The sequence below is a fragment of the Salmo trutta genome, chromosome 9 (assembly GCF_901001165.1).
Source record: "Salmo trutta chromosome 9, fSalTru1.1, whole genome shotgun sequence".
Classification (NCBI taxonomy): Eukaryota; Metazoa; Chordata; class Actinopteri; order Salmoniformes; family Salmonidae; genus Salmo; species Salmo trutta.
In genome coordinates this window covers 24,425,974-24,449,665 of record NC_042965.1, presented here as the reverse complement: position 1 = coordinate 24,449,665, position 23,692 = coordinate 24,425,974, and the positions used below count along the sequence as shown (strand labels likewise).

Genomic DNA, 23,692 nt, shown 5'->3' with positions numbered 1-23,692 from the left:
TGCTCCCTTGCTTCTTGCCGATGGAATGCTCTCCCTTACCCTCTGAGAGCCGCTCCACCAATCCAAACTTTTAAAATGGGCCTTAAAAACCCACTTTTACAGACTATTTCTCATAGGCCTAATCCTAATCTGAGAAGTATTTTTAGCTATTGCAATAAAATGTTTTTTCCTAAGTAGAGCCTTGAGAAGAACTCTGTAATGAAAAGCACTATCCATGTTAAATGTTTTTTGTTAATAATTGAGGGCTCTGCTACTGTTTTTCCTGTTGCCGCTTGCATGGCTGGGGTTATTCCTTTGCTAGTATTGCTACAGTAATTCTACAGAATACATCATGAATTTGTATATTTTGTGAAGCTGTTCTGGCCGGCATAATTAATAACAATGATTGCTTGAGGGCTAAGCTTTCATGCTGCTGTATCTGTTTCTGCTCTTGCCATGGTCTCCTATATTCTTCTGCTTATTTCCTGGGCTTGAGTGACTGACCCTGCAGGGATTATCCTGTTACGAGGTGACAAGGTGAGATATTAGTTTCTTTAGAATATCTTCCACATTATATTCACCTGATACTTACTCAGTTACATGTTGAAATTATTGCTTTGTCTATAGTTCCAGGTGCAGTTTAGTACCATTAGAGCCTGCATTACTCCTCTCTAATGCTAGGATCACAGTATTAAGTCTTTGAAAGTAATGTTTTTGATTAATTGGCACTCATCTCTGTCAGGCCCTGTTGGTTTCGTTGGTGTCGTTGTTGCAGTCTATTTGATCAGGTATGTTCTGTTAAAGTTGTTCTTAGTCGCTCTTAGACACACACACAGACAGATATTCATACTAGAACTTTCATAAAATATTCATTGTCTTTTAGAATAAGCTTTTATTCTCTTCGTTACAAGTTAAAACACTGCATCTGTCTCCCTACAGACAAAAGCATCAGGGTGCCAGTAGAAACCAGTAAGTCTAATATTCATGGTTTAATCAGATGTAAGATATATTGAGGAATCACTGCTGCATGTTTTGCTGCAGAGATGAAGAGACTGAGATGAGCGCTCTGAACAACGGTACCAATCAGAATGGAGGTCCTGCCAATAGGTATAGTAGAGAACATTATTTGACTACCTGGGGTGCGTTCAGTATGACCGAACGGTGTGCAAGGCTGAATTCAATGGAAACTATACTGTACTTGACAACCAATTGAAGAACGTAGTGATTATGATGACCCAGAGGGCGATTACCGATTTCAAATGGTCACACCCATATTGATCAGGCCACAACACGCCACACCCACCCAACGGGAGCAAACGTTCACCAAAGGTTGTTGAAGATTGTGCACCGTTTTGGAGAAACGTGCTTTTCAGTATGCACCATCACACAACATAGCAAAAGTTGAAGCGAACTGAACACATCCCAGGTAATAGTAATGATATGGTATTTTGCTACTCAACATTGATTTGCCATGTTAATGACATGTATCTTGTTCCTTTAGAGACAATAATGAAGAGGTGGCTGTGAACATGCTTGAGGGCCCCCTGAGCCATCGCCAGCAATGAGGGCCCGTGGAGCTGTCTCCGGCAGCATGGTTAGCATAGAGACTATGCTACTGATCGTCCTGGCTCGTCTATTAAGTGTTTTTTTGTTGTTGTTAATGTCCAAAATGTGGCATATGTTACATTTTAATTTCAACAGATAGTGCGTGTTTGTGTAACTCTTATGTTTTCAACATATTTCAGTGTGGAACATAGATGGCATAAGACCCTGATTTTTATTGATCAGTGAAAAGGGAATGCAAATTATTAAGGAAACTGCTTTGGGGCTTCACATTTTTTGCTTTTTTCCATCCTATGGCTTACTTGTTCAAATTAAAGAATGATGAACAATTGGGCTGTCATTCAATCAACCCTTATGTTAATTGCAGCAATTATATATGAATTATTCTACTTTTAATTGTAGCCTTCAATATTTTGAGTGAACTCTGATTTGGTTTTCACATGCATTTCTTTATCCTCGCTAGCAGATTTAAGAAAGTTTTATGTTGATACTTCACTTGAATAGCTGTAGAGACACATGGCCTTATACATGTTTGATCATGTTTGATACTTTTAGTAAGTTTGTGGAAATCCCCTTGTAACCTGTCAATGATAAAACCTCATAACACAATGTGTGTTTAACATTCATAAAACCCCACCAGCTGTTCTTCGTTGACTATGCTTTAGGAGGAGAAACTTTAATGCACCATTCACATTGGCGTTTGAAGTGGAATGACACCCTGGTGCAGCGATCAAGAGTGTGTCCCAACAGCAGTACAGGGGGAAGGTCTTGTCGGTGATGTGTGGGAATAGGTTCTCTGACCTTGGTACAACACCAATCAAGAGGTCAGGTTCTCTCCTGGTCGCCTAAAATATGCTTTACTCAGGTAGGCCTATTTTTTTGGGGGGGGGGGAAACACTGGAAACACCTGAGCTACACTAAACAGAAGCAGTTATTTTGAAAAAGTACCTGAAGAATTATATCTGAAATGGCATGTGCCTGAAACATGATTGCAAGAACAAATCACTCTAGGCTGGGGTCAGATGTTAACAGAATGCCTGTGCGCTATCACGACAAGTACTTGTCATGCCAAACAAACACAGCAATGGAGTTGGTATTGGCAAGAACACATTGATCTAGGACCAGGCTATGTTATGTGCAGCAGTATGGATTGCGAAATTGTCTGACACTTCACAAAGCATTTATATTTTATTAACAGTTTGAGTATGTGCATACACGTTCGGTCACTTCTTTCTGATCGTCACTAGTAAAAAACAACCGCCAATTTCTACAATTTATCGTCTTAAAATGTGATTTTAAACCTAACCCTAAAGGAATACCAAAATATATATTTTTTGTTTTCTATTTTTTACGATGTATCCAACTCTGACTTTGTGGCTGTGGTAACTATTGAAATCCCTTATTTCTCTGGCTGGCTGCTCCATGCATCCTCCGGTCAAAGTAGATTTATTTCAAAGACAAAAAGTCAACATCTTTCAGGATACTCTACACTAATGAAGAATGTCGGGTAGTTTTAGGAAAATCGTCGTCGGCGTGTACGTTGAAATAAAGCGAAGCGATGGTAAGTTACGTTCGTATGTTATTTCGCATGTCTCGATTGGTTTTTCCCTCGCTGGTGGTTGTTTCGAGAAGCTTTGTGTTGCTGTGAACACACTGCAACCGTTGAAGCCGAGTAGCAGCCCCAAAGTTGGGGAGGCTGTGCTAGCTAGCCAACTTGGCCTATGTAGCGTTAACTAGCTGACTACCTAGACAACAAATGCACATTCTAACTGGCTAGTTAACAACCAGTTAAAATGGGTTCTTGGACTAACTAGTGAAGTTAGCCAGTTAAAACAGCTAACGCTAGCTAGCTTCTTGACGCTTTACAGTAACTACAGTATGCACAGCTCTGGTTACCACACTAGCTAGTTAACGTTAGTTTAGCAGCTAACAAACTAGCTAACCAAAGCCACCCGCTAGTTAAGTAACGTTAGGTTGTAAAAGGTACCGCGAAATACGTGTTCTGGTTAGTTAGTAAAGGTAAGCTACCAGGTGTCCTTGTTTGCTTCAGAACACTGAAGTGGCTAGGTAACTGTCTAACGATACTGGCTAGATAGAGGTTAACGTTAGCTAAAATTATATTTAATAACATTTCTAGCTAGTTAACTAACTTTGATCATGTGTTTTTTGGGGGGGTGAGAAGGCTGGCTGTTAAACGTATTGTCAAGTTAGCATTGTGTCATACTACGACTAGCTAAATAAGTTACATAGGTCGTTTGGTGGGTATTATCAACCAGGGTTTTGAGATCTCCCAATAACGTTACAATGTCTAGCTACTGTAGATAATTGTTGGGCGGGTAGTAGCTAGCTGACTGAACTTCACGGTGAAGGAAGTTGTGGAGTTCATCAGAAACTCCCTTCACTGTGGAGTTTGGTCAGCTAGGCAAATACTGTAACGTTACAGATGGTCTGAAACGGAGGCACTTAGCTATCTATCTAGCTACCCATGTATGTTAGAGGTATAGCAGGCAGCTGTCAGTAAAAAGAACCATGACAACCAGCCCAATGGCCTCTTTTTTTATTTTAGGAGTACCACCATGCACATTAACTAGCACTCACAGCTTTTATATTCAGATCAACTTGATCTGGTAGCTGTGCAGTGCACCCAAGATGAGCTTGACTGATTTGTTATTAGGGAGAGGAAGGGGCTGCTTTTGCCATTTGCCCGTCTCTGGATACCTGCGTCAGCGCCATAGTCTACTGTGCTGAGTCCAGGCAGCCAAACCGGGTAAACACTCCTAGGAGACAGATCCCTCCTGGGATGAGGTATAGTGCCGCAACAAAACCATCATATCCTTCTGATTACTATAGACTAGGGGTAAAGAGTTTTCTTTAAAAAAAAACGTTTTTGTGTGTAAATTGAGTTATGGATTACGTCGGTGTTTAATGTTTACTGGTGCATCATGTATGGGAAGTGGGTCCTATCTAGTGTCCGTAGGTAGTGCAAGCTGTCTGTGTCATCGTGGGTAGGGAGTGCTCTCTCATCTGTTGCAGGCAGCTCTGGAATATACCAGGAGTACTCTCCTCCCTCAGTCTCTAGTCCTGCCATTAGCCAGGCATTGATGGGCTCTGCGATGAATGGAGGCATCACTCAACCACAGAATAGCCTACTGTGTGCCATGATAGCGGACTATCATAAGGACTTGAGGGGAAAAGTGGTAAAAGTATAGCAGTTAGATGAGGCTTTAATCCTCTATCTATTATTACATTTTATCATCTCTTTTTTTTAAATATATTTTTTATATCAGCTAATTTCACTTTTGACATTGTCATTTACACTACAGTCTAGTCTACTAGAACTTTAACTGAGCAGGGTGTATCTGGCACCAGCATTCCTTTTAATCCCAACCGGGACAGGAAACACTTTTTGCCCTCTTTCAATGGCATAAGAGAGAGGCCTATTTAATCTTTAGTGTGGATTATCAACTGTATTGTACTAATTTCTGCATGAAATGATCCCCTTTCAGTGTCTTTCAAAGTAGATGCCATGGAGACATTTTGGACCAACTGACAGCAGTCCGTTAAGTAAGGAGTCAGTTAAGTAAGTAAGCGGCAGGTAGCTTAGTGGTTAAGAGTGTTGGGCCAGTAAACAAAATGTCGCTGGTTCGAATCCCAGCGCTAACTAAGCAAAAAATATTGGTGTGTTCCTTTGAGCAAGGCACTTAACCCTAATTGCTCCTTTAAGTCGCTCTAACTTGATGTGTTCAGTGTAACTGCCCCCGCTGAACATATGGGAGGTGTCAATTAGAGGTCAACCGATTTAGGATTTTTCAACGCTGATACCGATTTATTGGAGGACCCAAAAAGCCGATGCCGATTTTATTTATATATATATATATATATCTCAAATAAATTATGAAACATGTACAATTTGGTTTAAATAATGCAAAAACATAGTGTTGGAGAAAAGTAAAAGTGCAATATGTGCCATGTTAAAAAGCTAACGTTTAAGTTCCTTGCTCAGAGCATGAGAACATATGAAAGCTGGTGGTTCCTTTTAACATGAGTCTTCAATATTCCCAGTTAAGAAGTTTTAGGTTGTAGGAATTATTAGGACTATTTCTCGCTCTACCATTTTGTTTTCATATACCTTTGACTATTGGATGTTCTTATAGGCACTGTAGTATTGCCAGCCTAATCTCAGGAGTTGATAGGCTTGAAGTCATAAACGGCGCTGTACTTCAAGCATTGCGAAGAGCTGCTGGCAAACGCAGGAAAGTGCTGTCTGAATGAATGCTTATGAGCCTGCTGCTGTGAAATACGGAACCGTTCCGTATTTTATCTAACGGGTGGCATCCATAAGTCTAAATATTGCTGTTACATTGCACAACCTTCAATGTTATGTCATAATTATGTACAATTCTGGCAAATTAATTACGGTCTTTGTTAGGAAGAAATGTTCTTCACACAGTTCGTAACGAGCTGCTACGTATACCCTGACTCTGCTTGCACAGAACGCAAGAGAAGTGACACAATTTCCCTAGTTAATATTGCCTGCTAACATGAATTTCTTTTAACTAAATATGCAGGTTTAAAAATATATACTTGTGTATTGATTTTAAGGAAGCCATTGATGTTTATGGTTAGGTACGTTGGTGCAACGACAGTGCATTTTTTGCGAATGCGCTTGTTAAATCATCACCCGTTTGGCGAAGTAGGCTGTGATTTGATGATAAATTAACAGGCACTGCATCGATTATATGCAACGCAGGACAAGCTAGATAAACTCGTAATATCATCAACCATGTGTAGTTAACTACTGATTATGTTAAGATTTATTTTTTAATTTTTTTTACAAGGTAAGTTTAATGCTAGCTAGCAACTTACCTTGGCTCCTTGCTGCACTCGGGTAACAGGTGGTCAGCCTGCCACGCAGTCTCCTCGTGGAGTGCAATGTTATCGACGTCCAAAAATGCAGATTACTGATTATGAAAACTTGAAGTCGGCCCTAATTAATCGGCCATGCCGACTTAATCGGTCGACTTCTAGTGTCAACACAGCCACTCAGCCAGGTTTCAGCACCGAAGTGGGCCACCATGGTAAACAATGTCTACTCTTTAAGCCCACTTTAGATCATCTGCTTTGAGTCAGTTGGAGAGAAAGCAAGATTATTCTCTCCTGCAGTACTATAAAGTTGTGCCCATTGGGAATAGGGAAGGGGGGAAAGGGGATACCTAGTCAGTTGCACAACTGAATGCATTCAACCGAAATGTATCTTCCATATTTAACCCAACCCCTCTGAATCAGAGATGTGCCTTAATCGACGTCCACATCATCAGCGCCCAGGAGCAGTTGTTGTAGGGGGTTAACTTTCTTGCTCAAAAATGGAGGAGTCATGTTTGAGCTACCCTATATTGTACTATATCATCATCATCATCTAATTGGAACAACAAAAACTATGGATACATAAGTCAATAGACTGTAATGTAACAGACTGGCCTCTCTACATGCTTATTGTTGTGTGATGCAACCAGTCAGAGTTCGAGAAGTTTTCTTAGAGATGAGTGTGTTTGACAGACCGGATGCTCCATTCACGGAAAACGTAGTGTTTGGCCATTTGTCACATTTAAACCTACAGTATTTGGGCTAATCTGTTACCCTATGATTGTTCCTCCTAGTCAGTGACAGGTTCTTTCTGACAGCTTCACCAAATCGGCTCCGCACGTGAATGTTGATTTTGTCTATCCCCACCAAATCAAATTTATTTATATAGCCCTTCATACATCAGCTGATATCTCAAAGTGCTGTACAGAAACCCAGCCTAAAACCCCAAACAGCAAGCAATGCAGGTGTAGAAGCATGGTGGCTAGGAAAAACTCCCTAGAAAGGCCAAAACCTAGGAAGAAACCTAGAGGAACCAGGCTATGAGGGGTGGCCAGTCCTCTTCTGGCTGTGCCGGGTGGAGATTATAACAGAACATGGCCAAGATGTTCAAATGTTCATAAATGACCGGCATGGTCAAATAATAATAATCATAGTAGTTGTCGAGGGTGCAACAAGTCAGCAACTCAAGAGTAAGTGTCAGTTGGCTTTTTCATAGCCGATCATTGAGAGTATCTCTACCACTCCTGCTGTCTCTAGAGAGTTGAAAACAGCAGGTCTGGTACAGGTAGCACGTCCGGTGAACAGGTCAGGGTTCCATAGGCAGAACAGTTGAAACTGGAGCAGCAGCACGGCCAGGTGGACTGGGGACAGCAAGGAGTCATCATGCCAGGTAGTCCTGAGGCATGGTCCTCCGAGAGAGAGAAAGAAAGAAAGAGAGAGAGAATTAGAGAGAGCATATTTAAATTCACACAGGACGCCGGACAAGACGAGAAATACTCCAGATGTAACAGACTGACCAGACGCTGACCAGACGCTTTCATGACACGCAGGTTAAAATGCCAAAAACCAACTGTGAACCAGTTATATTAATTTGGGTCAGGTCGAAACACGCTAAATTCATGGACCTAGCTTGTTGTTGCTAACTAATTTGTCCTGAGAAGAAAACATTTATTTTACTTTGAATGCAGATCATTTTTTTGTTGTTGGATCTTTCTAGAATTTTGACCCATTTTGTGTCATACAGAATCGTGTGTTCTCTGTTCTGACAATTAATCCACAGATAAAAGGGGAAACTTAGTTAGTTTTTTCTTTGGATTAATCTAGGGCTGTCCCCAACCAAAAAAAATTCTTTGTCGACCAAGAGTCATCTGTTATTTTGAGAAATCGATTGGTCAAAATGTTTAAAAGGGTATTTTTCCACATGTAGAAACATCCAATGTGTTTTACTCAAATCAACTATATTCACTGAGCTTGTCTGATGCTTTACTGTTTGATTAAATAATTAAGATACACAAATGACTAGAGGGAGTCCGACCAGCAATTGATTTGATTGTGCCTGGTCAGGCTAACTTGCTACGCTGTCTTAAAAAAATAAGACGGGGTGACTGTGACAAGCACCCGTTGTCTTTCTCCACCATGGTGTTTATTGCTCTGTCCGTGTTGCTGAAGCTGCAACATAATTACAGCCATTTCTGACTGAAGAGTTCTGTTACCGAAATCCCTAATTTTGTTTAGGAAAAACATTCCCTCAACCCTTACTGTCTTTACGTGACATCTATGCATCGCATGCACGTGACCAATAGGGCCTGACCTACACTGTATAGCATATAATCACATCAATAAATTGGTTATAATAAACTCTGAACACCGTAACACTGAAATGGGTGCAGGCTACTGGTTGCTCATGAGGTAAAGGGGAAGTCCGATGTGTGGAATTCATTTGACTAGTTGTGGAAAATACTGGAGATCAAGAAAAATAAGTAGCAAGCTCTGCATGCATATTATGTGTGCCAAACAGGTGCTGTTACATTACAATATAAGTTTTCTGACTGTTTGGAACAACAATAACTTTTATAAGCGTACCAGAGAGTCTGTTGTAATGTGTTTTTTTTTTTGCTAAGCCTTTATAGCAAAGACTAAAAACAGTCGCATTCATTCGTGAATGCAATTTCTGAAATGGAACGGTTTATTTATTGTTTAAGCTAATTATTCAAGAGTCACTTTATTTTAAAACAAAAATGCTTGATGGCATTTCAAATCATGAATGACTTCGTATGCTGTGTGATGATGTGAACGAATAAATGACTGATACAGTAACCTATGAGTATTGAAGTATAGGCCTAAGTAAGTTACCGTATTAAGACTCAACAGGATGCGCTCTTAGGTCTACAGCTCAATGGTGGTTATACAAGGCTGCTGTACTAAGCCTACTAATGATAATGACATTATTATTATTATTATTATTATAATGATGATCATAATAGTAATAATAAGAGATCAAGAAAAAGGAGCATTATTAGTATTTTTATTTTTCGGGCAATTTGGAACAGTGTAAACAACACTAAATAAATGTTAAATAATACCAGAGGCTGTTTTTGTTTTTTTAAGAAAAAAAAGTGTAAATCCTTTATTACAGCAAAGCAAAGATTAAAAACTGCCTCATCCAGAGGCGGCGCTCCTAGTGGCCGGGGACTTTAATGCAGGGAAACTTAATTTCTACCAGCATTTTACATGTGCAACCAGAGAAAGAAAACTAGACCACCTTTGCTATACACACAGAGACGCGTACAAAGCTCTCCCTCACCCTCCATTTGGCAAATCTGACCATAATTTTATCCTTCTTATTCCTACTTAGCAGAAAAAACTAAAGCAGGAAGCACCAGTTACTCGGTCAATAATAAGTGGTCAGAAGACGGAGATGCTAAGCTACAGGACTGTTTTGCTAGCACAGACTGGAATATGTTCCGGGATTCTTCCAATGGCATTGAGGAGTACCCCACATCAGTCACTGGCTTCATCAATAAGTGCATTGATGACGTCGTCCCCACAGTGACCGTACATACATACCAGAAGCCATGGATTACAGGCAACATCCACATTGGGTTAAAGGGTAGAGCTGTCGCATTCAAGGAGCGTGACTCTGACCCTCCGGGACTCTAACTGCTAGCAGTTGATGTTACTCTTCAATAACACAGACCCCAAAGAAAATCAGGGGAGAAAAATGGGTTTATTCAAAGAGGACAAATCATGCGGGGAGGTAGATGTTTATTCTCCCCTGTCCTCAGTGATTCTCTCCTGATTCTCTCCACAGAACAAAGGGGAGGGATGGGATGTTCTTTATAACCCAGCCCTAGCCTGTGGTTGACCAATTAGAATTCCTTGCAATAAAACTGGGCCAATGGCCAAATATCAAGTATCCTGTTTCAGGTTCAATGTATAAACAATTTGGTCCAATGAGAACTTGCCATGTAGCTAGGGCCTCCCTGTGGCTCAGTTGGTAGAGCATGGTGTTCGCAACGCCAGCATGGTGTGTGCAACGCCAGGGTTGTGGGTTCGATTCCCACAGGGGGCCAGTACAAAAAAAATATTAAAAAATGCATGAAATGTATGTACTCACTACTGTATTCACTACTGTAAGTCGCTCTGGATAAGAGCGTCTGCTAAATGACTAAAAATGTAAAAAATGAGTCCCAGACTGAAATTCCTCCCAAGTCTCTGACCCATTGATCATTAATCCCCTATTACAGAAAAAACACTTTCCATTGATCGTTAGTACTCTATTGACTTTTAGTCCTTTTGACCTCTCGTCCTCTGCGTTGTTTGAAATATTCTTACACTTAGAAGAAATCCTGCTATGCCCTCAGACGAACCATCAAACAGGCAAAGCGTCAATACAGGACTAAGATTGAATCGTACTACACCGGCTCCAAATCTCGTCGAATGTGGCAGGGCCTGCAAACTATTACATTTACATTTTAGTCATTTAGCAGGCGCTCTTATCCAGAGCGACTTACAGTAGTGAATGCATACATTTCATACATTTAAAAAAATTATAATTTGGTACTGGCCCCCCGTGGGAATCGAACCCACAACCCTGGCGTTGCACACACCATGCTCTACCAACTGAGCTACTTTGTAGTCTGCTTGTTACAGACTACATGCTCCAGGTTGTTCAGGACCTCAGACTGGGGCAATGGTTCACCTTCCAACAGGACAACGACACTAAGCACACAGCCAAGACAACACATGAGTGGCTTCTGGATAAGTCTCTGAATGTCCTTGATTGGCCCAGCCAGAGCCCATACTTGTACCCGATCGAACATCTGAAACTATGTAATCCCTTTTTAGAATAAGGCTGTAATGTAACAACATTTGGAAAAAGTGAAGTGGTCTGAATTCGAAGTTGACCGATTTATGATTTTTCAACCCCAATACCGATTATTGGAGGACCAAAAAAGGTCAATACCGATTAATCGGACAATTTTTATGTATATTTGTAATAATGACAATTACAACAATGCTGAATGAACACTTATTAAGTTATAATACATCAATAAAATCAATTTAGTCTCAAATAAATAATGAAACGTACAATTTGGTTTAAATAATGCATAAACAAAGTGTTGGTGACACTGTCAGTGATTTTATTTAGAATTCAAGGCACACTTAACCAGCATGGCTACCACAGCATTCTGCAGCAATGCTCCATCCCTCCATCTGGTTTGCACTTAGTCCCACTATCATTTGTTTTTCAACAGGACAATGACCAAACACCTCCAGGCTGTGTAAGGGCTATTTTACCAAGAAGGAGAGTGATGGAGTGCTGCATCAATTACCCAACCTCATCCCAATTGAGATGGTTTGAGATGAGTTGGACCGGAAAGTGAAGGAAAAGCAGCTAACAAGTGCTCAGCATATCTGGGAGCTTCTTCAAGACTGTTGGAAAAGCAGTCTAGGTGAAGCTGGTTGAGATAATGCCAAGTGTGTGCAAAGCTGTCATCAAGGCAAAGGGTGGCTACTTTTTCTTTAAGGTTACTACATGATTCAAAATCAAATAAAATTTAACTTTATTTGTCACAGTCGCCAAATACAATGGGTGAGACCCTACCGTGAAATGCTTACTTAACCAGCAGTGCAGTTCAATTAAGAGTTAAGAAAAAATGTACCAAATAAACTCAAGTAAAAAAAAAAAAAAAAAGTAAGACAAATACCAAATATACAGGGGGTTCCGGTACCGAGTCAAAGTGCGGGGGTACAGGTTAGTCGAGGTAATTTGTACATGTAGGTAGGGGTAAAGTGACTATGCATAGATAATAAACAATAAGTAGCAGCAGTGTAAAAAAAATAATTAAAAAAATAATGGGAGGTGTCGTCAATGTAAATAGTCCAGTGGCCATTTGATTAATTGTTCAGCAGTCTTATGGCTTGGGTGTAGAAGCTGTTAAGGAGCTTTCTGGTCTTTGACTTGGCGCTCCTGTACCGCTTGCCGTGCGGTAGCAGAGAGAACAGGACTTGGGTGACTGGAGTCTTTGACAAATACTGCCTAGTATATTGGTCCTGGATGGCAGGAAGCTTGGCCCCAGCGATATGCTGGGCCGTACGCACTGCCCTCTGTAGCGCCGGTGATGCAACCGGTCAGGATGCTCTCGATGGTGCAGCTGTAGAACCTTTTGAGGATCTGAGGACCCATGCCAAATCTTTTCACTCTCATTAAGGAGGAAAAGGTGTTGTCGTGCCCACTTCACGACTGTCTTGGTGTGTTTGGACCATGATAGTTCGTTGGTGATGTGGACACCAAGGAACTTGAAGCTCTCGACCCGCTCCACTACAGCCCCGCCAATATTGATGGGCCCCTTTCCTGTAGACCACGATCAGCTCTTTGGTCTTGCTCACATTGAGTGAGAGGATGTTGTCCTGGCACCACACTGCCAGGTCTCTGACCTCCCTATAGGGGCGGCAGGTAGCCTAGTGGATAGAGAGTTGGCCCAGTAATCGAAAGGTTGCTAGATTGAATGCCCGAGCTGAGAATGTAAAAATAAGTCAGTTAACCCACTGTTCCTAGGCCGTCACTGTAAATAAGAATTTGTTCATAACTGACTTGCCTACTTGAAAATAGGCATTCTCATCGTTGTTGGTGATCAGGCCTACCACTGTTGTGTTTGGTCACGCAGTCGTGGGAGTACACGAGGGGACTAAGCACACACCCCTGCGGGCCCCAGTGTTGAGGATCAGCGTGGCAGACGTGTTGTTGCCTACCCTTACCACCTGGGGTGGCCCGTCAGGAAGTCCTAGGGTCCAGTTGCAGAGGGAGTTGTTTTGTCCCAGGGTCCTTAGCTTAGTGATTAGCTTTGTGGGCACTATGGTTTTGAACTCTGAGCTGTAGTCAATGAATAGCATTCTCATGTAGGTGTTCCTTTTGTCCAGGTGGAAAAGGGCAGGGTGGAGTGCGATTGAGATTGTCATCTGTTGGGGCGGTATGCGAATTGGAGTGGGTCTTGGTTTATCCGGGATTATACTGTTGTGAGCCATGACCAGCCTTTCAAAGCGAGTGTTACGGGGCGGTAATCATTTAGGCACATTACCTTCGCTTCCTAGGGCTCGGTGACTATGGTGGTCTGCTTGAAACATGTACAGTTGAAGTCAGAGGTTTACATACACCTTAGCCAAATACATTTAAACTCAGTTTTTCACAATTCCTGACATTTAATCCTTGTAAAAATTCCCTGTCTTAGGTCAGTTAGGATCACCACTTTATTTTAAGAATGTGAAATGTCAGAATAATAGTAGAACAAATGATTTACTTCAGTTTTTATTTCTTTCATCACATTCCCAATGGGTCAGAAGTTTACATACACTCAATTAGTATTTGGTATTGCATTGCCTTTAAATTGTTTAACTTGGGTCAAATGTTTCAGGTAGCCTTCCACAAGCTTCCCACAATAAGTTGGGTGAATGTTGGCCCATTCCTCCTGACAGAGCTGGTGTAACTGAGTCAGGTTTGTAGGCCTCCTTGCTCGCACACGCTTTTTCAGTTCTGCCCACAAATTTCCTATGGGATTGAGGTCAGGGCTTTGTGATGGCCACTCCAATACCTTGACTTTGTTGTCCTTAAGCCATTTTGCCACAACTTTGCAAGTATGCTTGGGGTCATTGTCCCTTTGGAGGACCCATTTGCGACCAAGCTTTAACTTCCTGACTGATATCTTGAGATGTTGCTTCAATATATCCACATAATTTTCCTCCCTCATGATGCCATCTATTTTGTGAAGTGCACCAGTCCCTCCTGCAGCAAAGCACCCCTACAACATGATGCTGCCACCCCCGTGCTTCACGATTGGGATGATGTTCTTCGGGCTTGCGAGCCTCCCCCTTTTTCCTCCAAACACAACGATGGACGTTATGGCCAAACAGTTCTATTTTTGTTTCATCAGATCAGAGGACATTTCTCCAAAAAAGTATGATATTTGTCCCCTTGTGCAGTTGCAAACCGTAGTCTGGCTTTTTTATGGCGGTTTTGGAGCAGTGGCTTCTTCCTTGCTGAGCGGCCTTTCAGGTTATGTCGATTATAGGACTCGTTTTACTGTGGATATAGATACTTTTGTACCCGTTTCCTCCAGCACCTTCCCAAGGTCCTTTGCTATTGTTCTGGGATTGATTTGCACTTTTCGCACCAAAGTACATTCATCTCTAGGAGACAGAACGCGTCTCCTTCCTGAGCGATATGACGACTGCGTGGTTCCATGGTGTTTATACTTGCGTCCTATTGTTTGTACAGATGAACGTGGTACCTTCAGGCGTTTGGAAATTGCTCCCAAGGATGAACCAGACTTGTGGAGGTCTACAATTTTTTTTCTGAGGTCTTGGCTGATTTATTTTGATTTTCCCATGATGTCAAGCAAAGAGGTACTGAGTTTGAAGGTAGGCCTTGAAATACATCCACAGGTACACCTACGACTGACTCAAATGATGTCACTTAGCCTATCAGAAGCTTCTAAAGCCATGACATCATTTTCTGGAGTTTTCCAAGCTGTTTAAAGGCACAGTCAACTTAGTGTATGTAACCTTCTGACCCACTGGAATTGTGATACAGTGAATTATATGTGAAATAATCTGTCTAAACAATTGTTGGAAAAATGACTTGTGTCATGCACAAAGTAGATGTCCTAACCGACTTGCCAAAACTGTAGTTTGTTAACAAGAAATTTGTGGAGTGGTTGAAAAATGAGTTTTAATGACTCCAACCTAAGTGTATGTGAACTTCCGACTTCAACTGCAGGTATTTCAGACTCGGTCAGGGAGAGGTTGAAAATGTCAGTGAAGACACTTGCCAGTTGGTCTTTTGTACACGTTCTGGTAATCCGTCTGGCCCCGTGGCCTTGTGAATGTTGACCTGTCTTGCTTACATCGGCTACGGAGAGCGTTGTCACACTTTCGTCCGTAACAGATTGTCCGCTCATGCATGCTTCTGTGTTGCTTGCCTCGAAGTGAGCATAAAAGGGGTTTAGCTCTTCTGGTAGGCTCACGCCACTGTGCAGCTTGCAGCTGGGTTTCCCTTTGTATTCCATAATTGTTTTCAAGCCCTGCCACATCCGACCAGCACCAGAGCCGGTATAGTAGGATTCAATCTGAATCCTGTATTGACACTTTGCCTGTTTGATGGTTCGTCTGAGGGATTTGGGGGATTTCTTAGCATCCGGATTAGTGTCCCGCTCCTTGAAAGTGGCAGCTCGATGTGGATGTTGCCTGTAATCTATGGCTTCTGGTTGGGATATGTACGTACGGTCACTGTGGGGACGACGTCGTCGATGCACTTATTGATTGAGCCAGTGACTGAGGTGGTGTACTCCTCTATGCCATTGGATGAATCCCGGAACATATTCCAGTCTGTGCTAGAAAAACAGTCCCTTTAGCGTAGCATCCTCGTCATTTGACCACTTCCGTATTGTGGGAGTAACTGGTACTTCCTGCCTTAGTTTTGGCTTGTAAGCAGTAATCAGGAGGATTATGGTCAGATTTGCCAAATGGAGGTCAAGGGAGAGCTTTGTACGCGTCTCTGTGTGTGGAGTAAAGGTGGTCTAGAGTTTTTTAGTTTTTTTATTTATTATTATTTAAATGGACGGCTATGAACAATATAGATGAGAACTCTCTTGGTAGATATTGTGGTCTACAGTTTATCATAAGGTACTCTACCTCAGGCAAGCAATACCTTGAGACTTCACTCACCAGCTGTTATTGACAAATGGACACAGACCCCCACCCCTCATCTTACCAGACGTTGCTTCTCTGTCCTGCCGATGCATGGAAAATCCCGCCAGCTCAATATTATCCGTGTCGTCATTCAGCTACGACTCTGTTTTTAATGTCCTGTTGGTAGGATAATCTTGATATATTATTTCAAAGTTTTGATGTCTTCTATTATTCTACAATGTAGAAAATAGTAAAAAATAAAAACCCTTGATTGAGTAGGTGTGTCCAAACTTTTGACTGGTACTGTATGCACAAACTCTAACGAACTGCTTCGGCTGGGAAGCATGCGGATGCTTTTAGTCACCTTAGGTTAGTATTTTAGAACAAATGGCTAGAGTATGGCACACGGACAGGGTACCATTCACCTGTCAGTTACTATTCACATGTTTACAGATGAGCTGGATGCATGTGTTGTGTAAGTTTCTCTACACACAGAATACATAATACAGATTCTGTTGGCATGTAGTGCTGTTTGAGGAGTGTGTGGGTAAAGCTGCTGAGATAGTGTGGTGATTGGTTGGTCTGTACAAGGAAGTTCTTGGAGGACCAGGGCATTCTCCATTCTTAGTTATTCAATTGCATCAGGTCTTGCAAGCCTGAGTGCCAGTCTGTTCAGTAACATGTCAACTCCTTTTTAGTCATTGTCAATGGTTGGCATGTTCTCCCCGCAAACCAGCTTATATCCACTATTAGTCTGGTGAATGTGCGCTTCTTTTTACTGTAACTGATGACTAATAGACTCTTGATTCGCCTGCTGGCTGTTGCCCTTGCTCCCTCCACAATGGCAAGCGGTTACTTTTCCTGAGTTGCGTCTGTGTGTCCTTATCTAATCCTCCTGAACACACTGGGCTCTGTCACCTCCCATTGGTCCCTGTTCTTAAGTAGTGCTGTCTGTCTGCTATTGCGTGTCTACAGTCACCTGCTGTTGCCAGGGTAGCTTGCAACTAACCTGCGGATCCAAGATGGGATTTAACTGCCAGCTAGCTTGGCGCTGGTCCAGCCCTACCGTAAAGATCTCTGAGACACAGCTCTCAGAATCACACACAGTCTCTATGCAGCAAGTTCTATTTCATCAAGTTCTATTTCTTCAGGTCAGTGTAGTAGTGCATAGGCTCACTAAGACACACACATCAGTTGGTGTGTCCCTCTTGACCAGAAGCAGGGTTTTCTAGAGCAGATCTGCCAAAGAGGAGAGAGAAAGACATCATGGAGGAGTGACATGCATATGGACTCATGACACAGGCATCTGACCGCATGTTCCACATTTCACTTGCCACCTCTGTCAGTGCTGATGTAAGCTATTTTTACATCACTGTCTGACACTATTACTATCTGAGATCTTCACAATAAAAGTCAGCCAAAGGGATTCTTATTCTGCTACGGAGACATTTTAAGCTGGCTTTCACTGCTGTGCGCTGTAGAATCATTACTTGGGTAGAACTCACCAGAGAACACTAAAAGCATCCATAGAGCTCTCTGCTCTAAATAATGAATGCCGGGAACATGTCCCCCCTCTGCTTTCCCCCTGACAGTCAGCAGCCAGGGGATGTAATGTCATAGACCAGGGTTAGGCACAGGAAGTAGCTGGTAATTATGGAGCAGGCTCAGCTCAGGCTGTCTGTGAAGTGTGTATTTAGACCAGCAGTATATGGGAGGGAGGACAGGGAAAGGGTAACTCCATTTATATCTACTACATGCTTCCTAACTTGTATGACATGGCTTTATGCCTCAGTTGGTAGAGCATGGTGATTGCACCGCCAGGGTTGTGGGTTTGATTCCCAGGGCCACCCATATTTAAAATGTATGCATGCATGACAGTAACTTGCTTTGGATAAAAGTGTCTGTTAAATGGCATGTCTGTGGCTGAAGTTTAGATAGACCACCTCTCTTGTCTTCACACACTTCTGTTGAGTAACGTCCTGGAGGAGCTAGTTTGGGATGTTTTAAGGCCAATTATTTTCTAATGTTCTGTACTGTGTTGTCAGGCTGGCATAGCCGTACGGTTTCAGAGAGCATGTTGAAGTGTGTGTGCTGCAGGTATCTGTGCATTTCTCCAGTTGGGTAGCTACTAGTAACTACAGTCTTCCCTGCTGACTGATTCCCTGGGGAAAGTCCTCCCACTCCCGCCCTTACAATAAAGATGTCTCATGCAGTCAGTCATCCCTAATGGCTGTAGTGCACTGTGAGTAGTGTAGGCCAGAGTTAGGACAGTACTGTGCAACAATTTTAAGTAATTAACTAATTTGTTACCTTTCAGAGAACTCCCCTTTAGTCTTCCAACTTCTCTGTGCTGTGGGTGATTGTCAGATAATGAACAACCACACGTGCTTTGTTACAGGACGAATACACCAAGCCATGGTCACGTCGTTGAATGAAGACAACGAGAGCGTCACCGTGGAGTGGATAGAAAATGGAGACACCAAAGGGAAAGAGGTAAACAAGCCTAGCTAGTAGCTTAGCACGACAGCCGGCGTCCGCTCAGCTCTTAGGCATTGAGCCCTATGAATAATACATCTGAAGACATTCTACAGTTTTGGAAATTACACAATCCTTCTGCATGTTCTACAGTTCTGCCAAACATCACACTCTGCCCTGAATATACATGAGTTTAGAGAGCTTTACAGCAGTCATATTTCCTGAGCTTTGCTGTTGAATACAGATGTTGTCCTACTGCTCTCTGCTCCTCTGAGCTTCACCGATATACCTCTCTGCTCTCCATATACTAACATATAAGGTACATATTAACTGAGTATATTTGCACCTAATCTCTTCTGCATATTGATGTGTAGAGTATATTGTGTTAGATCTCCTGTTGAATATTGACTTGAAAAGTATGGCTCGAAGGACCATTAAAAAGGGCACCAATTGGTTGTGGCCTCTGTTAGGTGTGGTAATGATGACTAGTAGGAGATAGATGTACAGTCAACACATTTATTGCCACACCACACACAGACACACCCAAGAAGGGCAAAGAGAAGGGACTAGTGGAATTGTTCAGGAGCGACTGTATGGGTTAGGTACAATTACAGTGACGCACTCTTCTCTCTGTCCAGATTGACTTGGAGAGTATATTTGCACTAAACCCAGATGTGGCCCCAGAAGAGGAGATCGCCCCCAGCCCAGAGACCCCGCCCCCACCAACGCCCACCTCTGTGAAGGTCAACAAGATCACCAAGGTGAGCGCTTCATGCGACGGAATTTAGTTTTGTTATGAACTGCTAGTATAACCACCGCAGGGTGAAGTCGGCCTGTGTAGTGCATAGATATAGAACCTGATATATTGCCTATGGTGCAGTGTGTGGCCTCAGAGACCCACTGCTGGAGTGGCAAAAAAAAACACAGAACAGATGCGAACAAAGGAAGCTCCAGTAATCTGATTCTCAGTAATTGTCCATTTTTACAACCCTTATTTTGCAGTCATGGGAGTAAGAGGTGTTGTGTTCTAGTGATCTGCTGGGTAAAATCATTTCGTAAACCATGATTACGGTTTAATAGTCATGGCTTCAATTCTTTTTTTCAATGCATTTATCTTATCTCCGTCTTTTATGTTCTTTAGCAGAACCGGCGAACAATAGCGCCCACTAAGAATGGCACTCCGTCCAGGGATAACAGAGGTTTGTGTGTGTACTTGTTTTTGATCATTGACAGTTGAACATTGTCTTGAAATGTTCATGGGTACCATGTCGCTTAATTCACTTGAAACAGGCCCTCTCGATAACTCTCTGTGTTGTGTGTTCCACAGTGGTGTCGACCCGGGCCAGACCAGCTCCACCCCAGCAGCTAGAGCCTTCTCCTCCTCCCGCCCAGCAGCCAGCCCAGCCCACTCAGGCCCAGACAGCCCAACAGTTAGCCAACGGTAGGAACATCACGGCAGGGTAGCGGCAGGGTAGCCTAGTGGTTAGAGCGATGGACTAGTAACCGAAAGGTTGCAAGTTCAAATCCCCGAGCTGACAAGGTACAAATCTGTAGTTCTGCCCCTGAACAGGCAGTTAACAGACTGTTCCTAGGCCGTCATTGAAAATAAGAATTTGTTCTTAACTGACTTGCCTAGTTAAATAAAGGTTAAAAAAAAATCTATGTAGGAGTTTCATTTTGACATATTTCTCATTCTGGAAATCTGAATGTTCTGTCATTTTCACCCTCCTAAGCAAGCCCCGGAAATATTATTTGTTATTCCATTTCATGTTGTGTATTTGTTACGATAACATTTGATCAATACACTTGATGTTCCTGATATTCGATGTTTTGTCGATCACATGTTTGTCACAGAAGCGTCATTGCATCAGCTAAGCAGAAAGGAGTTTGGACAGCTTTGTATGTATCAACTCTCCCAACCACCCCAATGCTTAATGTTATCTTAGAGCCCTGTCCCTTTCCTTTGGAGAACCTTTAGTTTGTGATTATTACTCACCCAAAGGCTTCCGCTATATTCAAAGCAGTGATGGGGGCTCCCCCCCACCAATGGAATCAGAGACAGAGACATCCTCGTAGCTCTCTCTCTATTTCTCTCTTCCTTCCTGCCGGCCAGCCTGGCTCTGGTTCTGACCTGGCCCTGCCTTCCCAGATTACTGCAGATGATTAATCCCCGCTCTCTGCTCTGAATGACGAGCCTGCAGGCCTTCAGATGGGGCTGTATGCTGGAGGAAGGGTTACTGTGCTGCTCAGCTGGATATCTTGGGGTCTGGTGGAATCAGAAATGGGCTACTGACACTCACTTTATACTCTCCTCTCTCTTATAATCGGATTTTCAAATGATGAATTGGGTTTCTAAATGGTACTAATGTGTAATGTGTAATGTGATGCAGGATTTATGTAACTTTTGAGGAACCTAGACTGAGAAGTCCCCTATGTACTCATATCTCTGCTTTCCCAGTCAGCATTTGACTGTTGTTGGATCAGTGGTTGGTCAGTCAAGAGCCTAATAGTAGTGTATTGTAATAGTAGTGTATTGTAATAGTAGTGTATTGTAATAGGAATAGAAGGGTTACCAGGGTAAGGTTTGTGCCAGATGCTGTAGCCTGCCCTCAGGCCTGTATAAAGTTGCTGTCCCCCTGGATGCTAGCTAGGCCCAGTCCCCAGCCAGCCACCACTCTGTCTGGATGACCCGATAGTCGGGAAACACCAGCAGAGGAAGAGATCCCTTTCAGAAGTGTTGAGTGTGCATGTTCTGTGAAAGGCAGCGTTTGTGACTTCCTCTTCCTTTGCCGGGGTTTCCTGGCAGCGAGGAGGAAGTCCAACTGTGTGAAGGAAGTGGAGAAACTGCAGGAGAAGAGAGAGAGACGCCGGATACAGCAACAGGAGCTGAGGGAGAAGAAGGCACAGGTACAGGGGCACCCTCCTCCTTCCATCCTCTGCCCCCCCATCTCTTCTCTAATATCTGGGCTTTTAAAATGAGGATAAAATAAGATAATTGACTCACATGTTTAATTGACTCACTATAGCCATGTTAGTCATGGAACACGTTTTCTTTAGTGACAAGTATAAATTGAACAATAACCTAATATAACTGTTCTCAGGAGGTGGACACCACTGTCCCTAACTATGAGATCCTGTATATGATCAGAGACTTCCGTGCCAGTCTGGACTACCGGCCGCTGTCCACCACAGATCTGGTGAGTACAGACAATACCCTGCTCTCTCTCCCTCTCCCTGCTCTCTCTCCCTCTGTCCCAATACAATGGCCTGATCAATGTGTGTTTTTATTTTGTCAGATTGAAGAGCACAGAATATGTGTTTGTGTGAGGAAACGTCCACTCAACAAGAAAGGTAAGGAGGACATCCCACAGAGCCTTTAATCATAATGAGGAACCAGTCATGAGTTTACCTACTATTAGCTTTTGGATGGTCATAATCAGTCATGTTCATGTATTTTCTTATGGCCTGCAATCAGGGAAACTACACTACATGACCAAAAGTATGTTGACACCTGCGCGTCTGAACATCTCATTCCAATATCATGGGCTTTCATATGGAGTTGGTCCCCCCCTTCGTTGCTATAACAGCCTCCACTCTTCTGGGAAGGCTTTTCACTAGATGTTGGAACATTGCTGCGGGGACTTGCTTGCATTCAGCCACGAGCATTAGTAAGGTCGGGCACTGATGTTGGGCGATTAGGCCTGGCTCGCAGTTGACGTTCCAATTCATCCCAAAGGTGTTCGATGGAGTTGAGGTCAGGGCTCTGTCCAGGCCAGTCAAGTTCTTCCACACCGATCTCGACAAACTATTTCTGTATGGACCTCGCTTTGTGCACAGGGGCATTGTCATGCTGAAAGAGGAAAGGGCCTTCCCCAAACTGTTGCCACAAAGTTGGAAGCACAGAATCATGTAGAATGTCATTGTACGCTGTAGCATTAGCATTTCCCTTCACCTGAGCTAAGGAGCCTAGCTCGATCCATGAAAAACAGCCTCAGACCATTATTCCTCTTTCACCAAAGTCCAATGGCGGCGAGCTTTACACCACTCTAGCCAATGCTTGGCATTGCGCATGTTAGGCTTGTGTGCGGCTGCTCGGCCATGGAAACCCATTTCATGAAGCTGTCGACGAACAGTTCTTGTGCTGACGTTGCTTCCAGAGACAGTTTGGAACTTGGTAGTGAGTGTTGCAACCGAGGACAGACTATATTTTTACACACTTCAGCACACGCCGGTCCCGTTCTGTGAGCTTGTGTGTTCTTCCAATTTGCGGCTGAGCCGTTGTTGCTCCTAGACGTTTCAACTTCTCAATAACAGCACTTACAGTTGACCGGAGCAGCTCTAGCAGGGCAGAAATTTGACGAACTAACTTGTTGGAAAGGTGGCATCCTATGACGGTGCCACGTTGAACGTCCCTGAACTCTTCAGTAAGGCCAATGCTTGTTTATGGAGATTGCATGGCTGTGTGCTCAATTTTATACACCTGTCAGCAACGGGTGTAGCTGAAGTCGCTAATTTGAAGGGGTGTCCACATACTTTTGTGTATATAGTGCATCTTCTCTGTATACTTTCGTTAACATGGCTGTGTGTGTTCCAGAGTTGACTATAAGGGACCTGGATGTGATCACCATCCCCAGTAAGGATGTGGTGATGGTCCATGAGCCCAAGCAGAAGGTGGACCTGACACGCTACCTGGAGAACCAGACCTTCCGCTTCGACTACGCCTTTGATGACAGCACCACTAATGAAATGGTTTACAGGTCAAACAGACAGCAGTCGGTTGTTGCAGTGAAACATCTGTTTTGTTTGACTTGTCAGCTGTATGTTTTTACTGGAATTCAATCCAGGAGGACTGCTTGCATTGGATTTGTGTGTGTAGAATGTATTTTGATGGCGTGTGTTTGTTAGGGTGTTGTGATGGAATGTGTGCAAGTATGTGTTTTGCTAGTGTGTGTGTGTGTGTGTGTGTGTGTGTGTGTGTGTGTGTGTACACACACACTGATGAGTGGATTTGTGTGTTTCCACTACAGGTTTACTGCCAGGCCCCTGGTGGAGACCATCTTTGAGAGGGGCATGGCCACGTGCTTCGCCTATGGACAGACTGGTAGTGGCAAAACACATGTGAGTC

The 23,692-nt window shown here is 43.0% G+C and overlaps 2 protein-coding genes across 12 annotated transcripts in view; both read left to right on the top strand.

Annotated features, from left to right (window-relative positions):
• Window positions 1–1,871, top strand: part of LOC115200266 (uncharacterized) — a 32,094-nt gene extending 30,223 nt beyond the window's left edge. For 2 of the 4 annotated variants that reach the window (XM_029763193.1, XM_029763194.1), the window contains exons 9-12: window positions 722–767; window positions 919–948; window positions 1,021–1,086; window positions 1,481–1,871. In XM_029763193.1, coding sequence (XP_029619053.1) covers window positions 722–767; window positions 919–948; window positions 1,021–1,086; window positions 1,481–1,544 — 206 coding nt within the window. In that variant the 3' untranslated portion in view covers window positions 1,545–1,871. Of the gene's footprint in view, window positions 1–475; window positions 517–721; window positions 768–918; window positions 949–1,020; window positions 1,087–1,480 lie in introns of those variants that run through there. The other 2 variants (XM_029763195.1, XM_029763196.1) reach the window with 1 other exon arrangement.
• A 334-nt stretch (window positions 1,872–2,205) lies between these two features.
• The window catches only part of LOC115200265 (kinesin-like protein KIF2A), a 35,482-nt gene continuing 13,995 nt past the window's right edge, over window positions 2,206–23,692 (top strand). For 4 of the 8 annotated variants that reach the window (XM_029763191.1, XM_029763188.1, XM_029763186.1 and 1 more), the window contains exons 1-11: window positions 2,925–3,103; window positions 18,491–18,585; window positions 19,206–19,328; window positions 19,709–19,766; window positions 19,895–20,008; window positions 20,422–20,466; window positions 21,374–21,474; window positions 21,669–21,764; window positions 21,864–21,918; window positions 23,162–23,324; window positions 23,595–23,685. In XM_029763191.1, the coding sequence (XP_029619051.1) occupies window positions 3,043–3,103; window positions 18,491–18,585; window positions 19,206–19,328; window positions 19,709–19,766; window positions 19,895–20,008; window positions 20,422–20,466; window positions 21,374–21,474; window positions 21,669–21,764; window positions 21,864–21,918; window positions 23,162–23,324; window positions 23,595–23,685 (1,002 nt within the window). In that variant the 5' untranslated portion in view covers window positions 2,925–3,042. Of the gene's footprint in view, window positions 2,408–2,924; window positions 3,104–18,490; window positions 18,586–19,205; window positions 19,329–19,708; window positions 19,767–19,894; window positions 20,009–20,421; window positions 20,467–21,373; window positions 21,475–21,668; window positions 21,765–21,863; window positions 21,919–23,161; window positions 23,325–23,594; window positions 23,686–23,692 lie in introns of those variants that run through there. The other 4 variants (XM_029763192.1, XM_029763187.1, XM_029763190.1 and 1 more) reach the window with 3 other exon arrangements.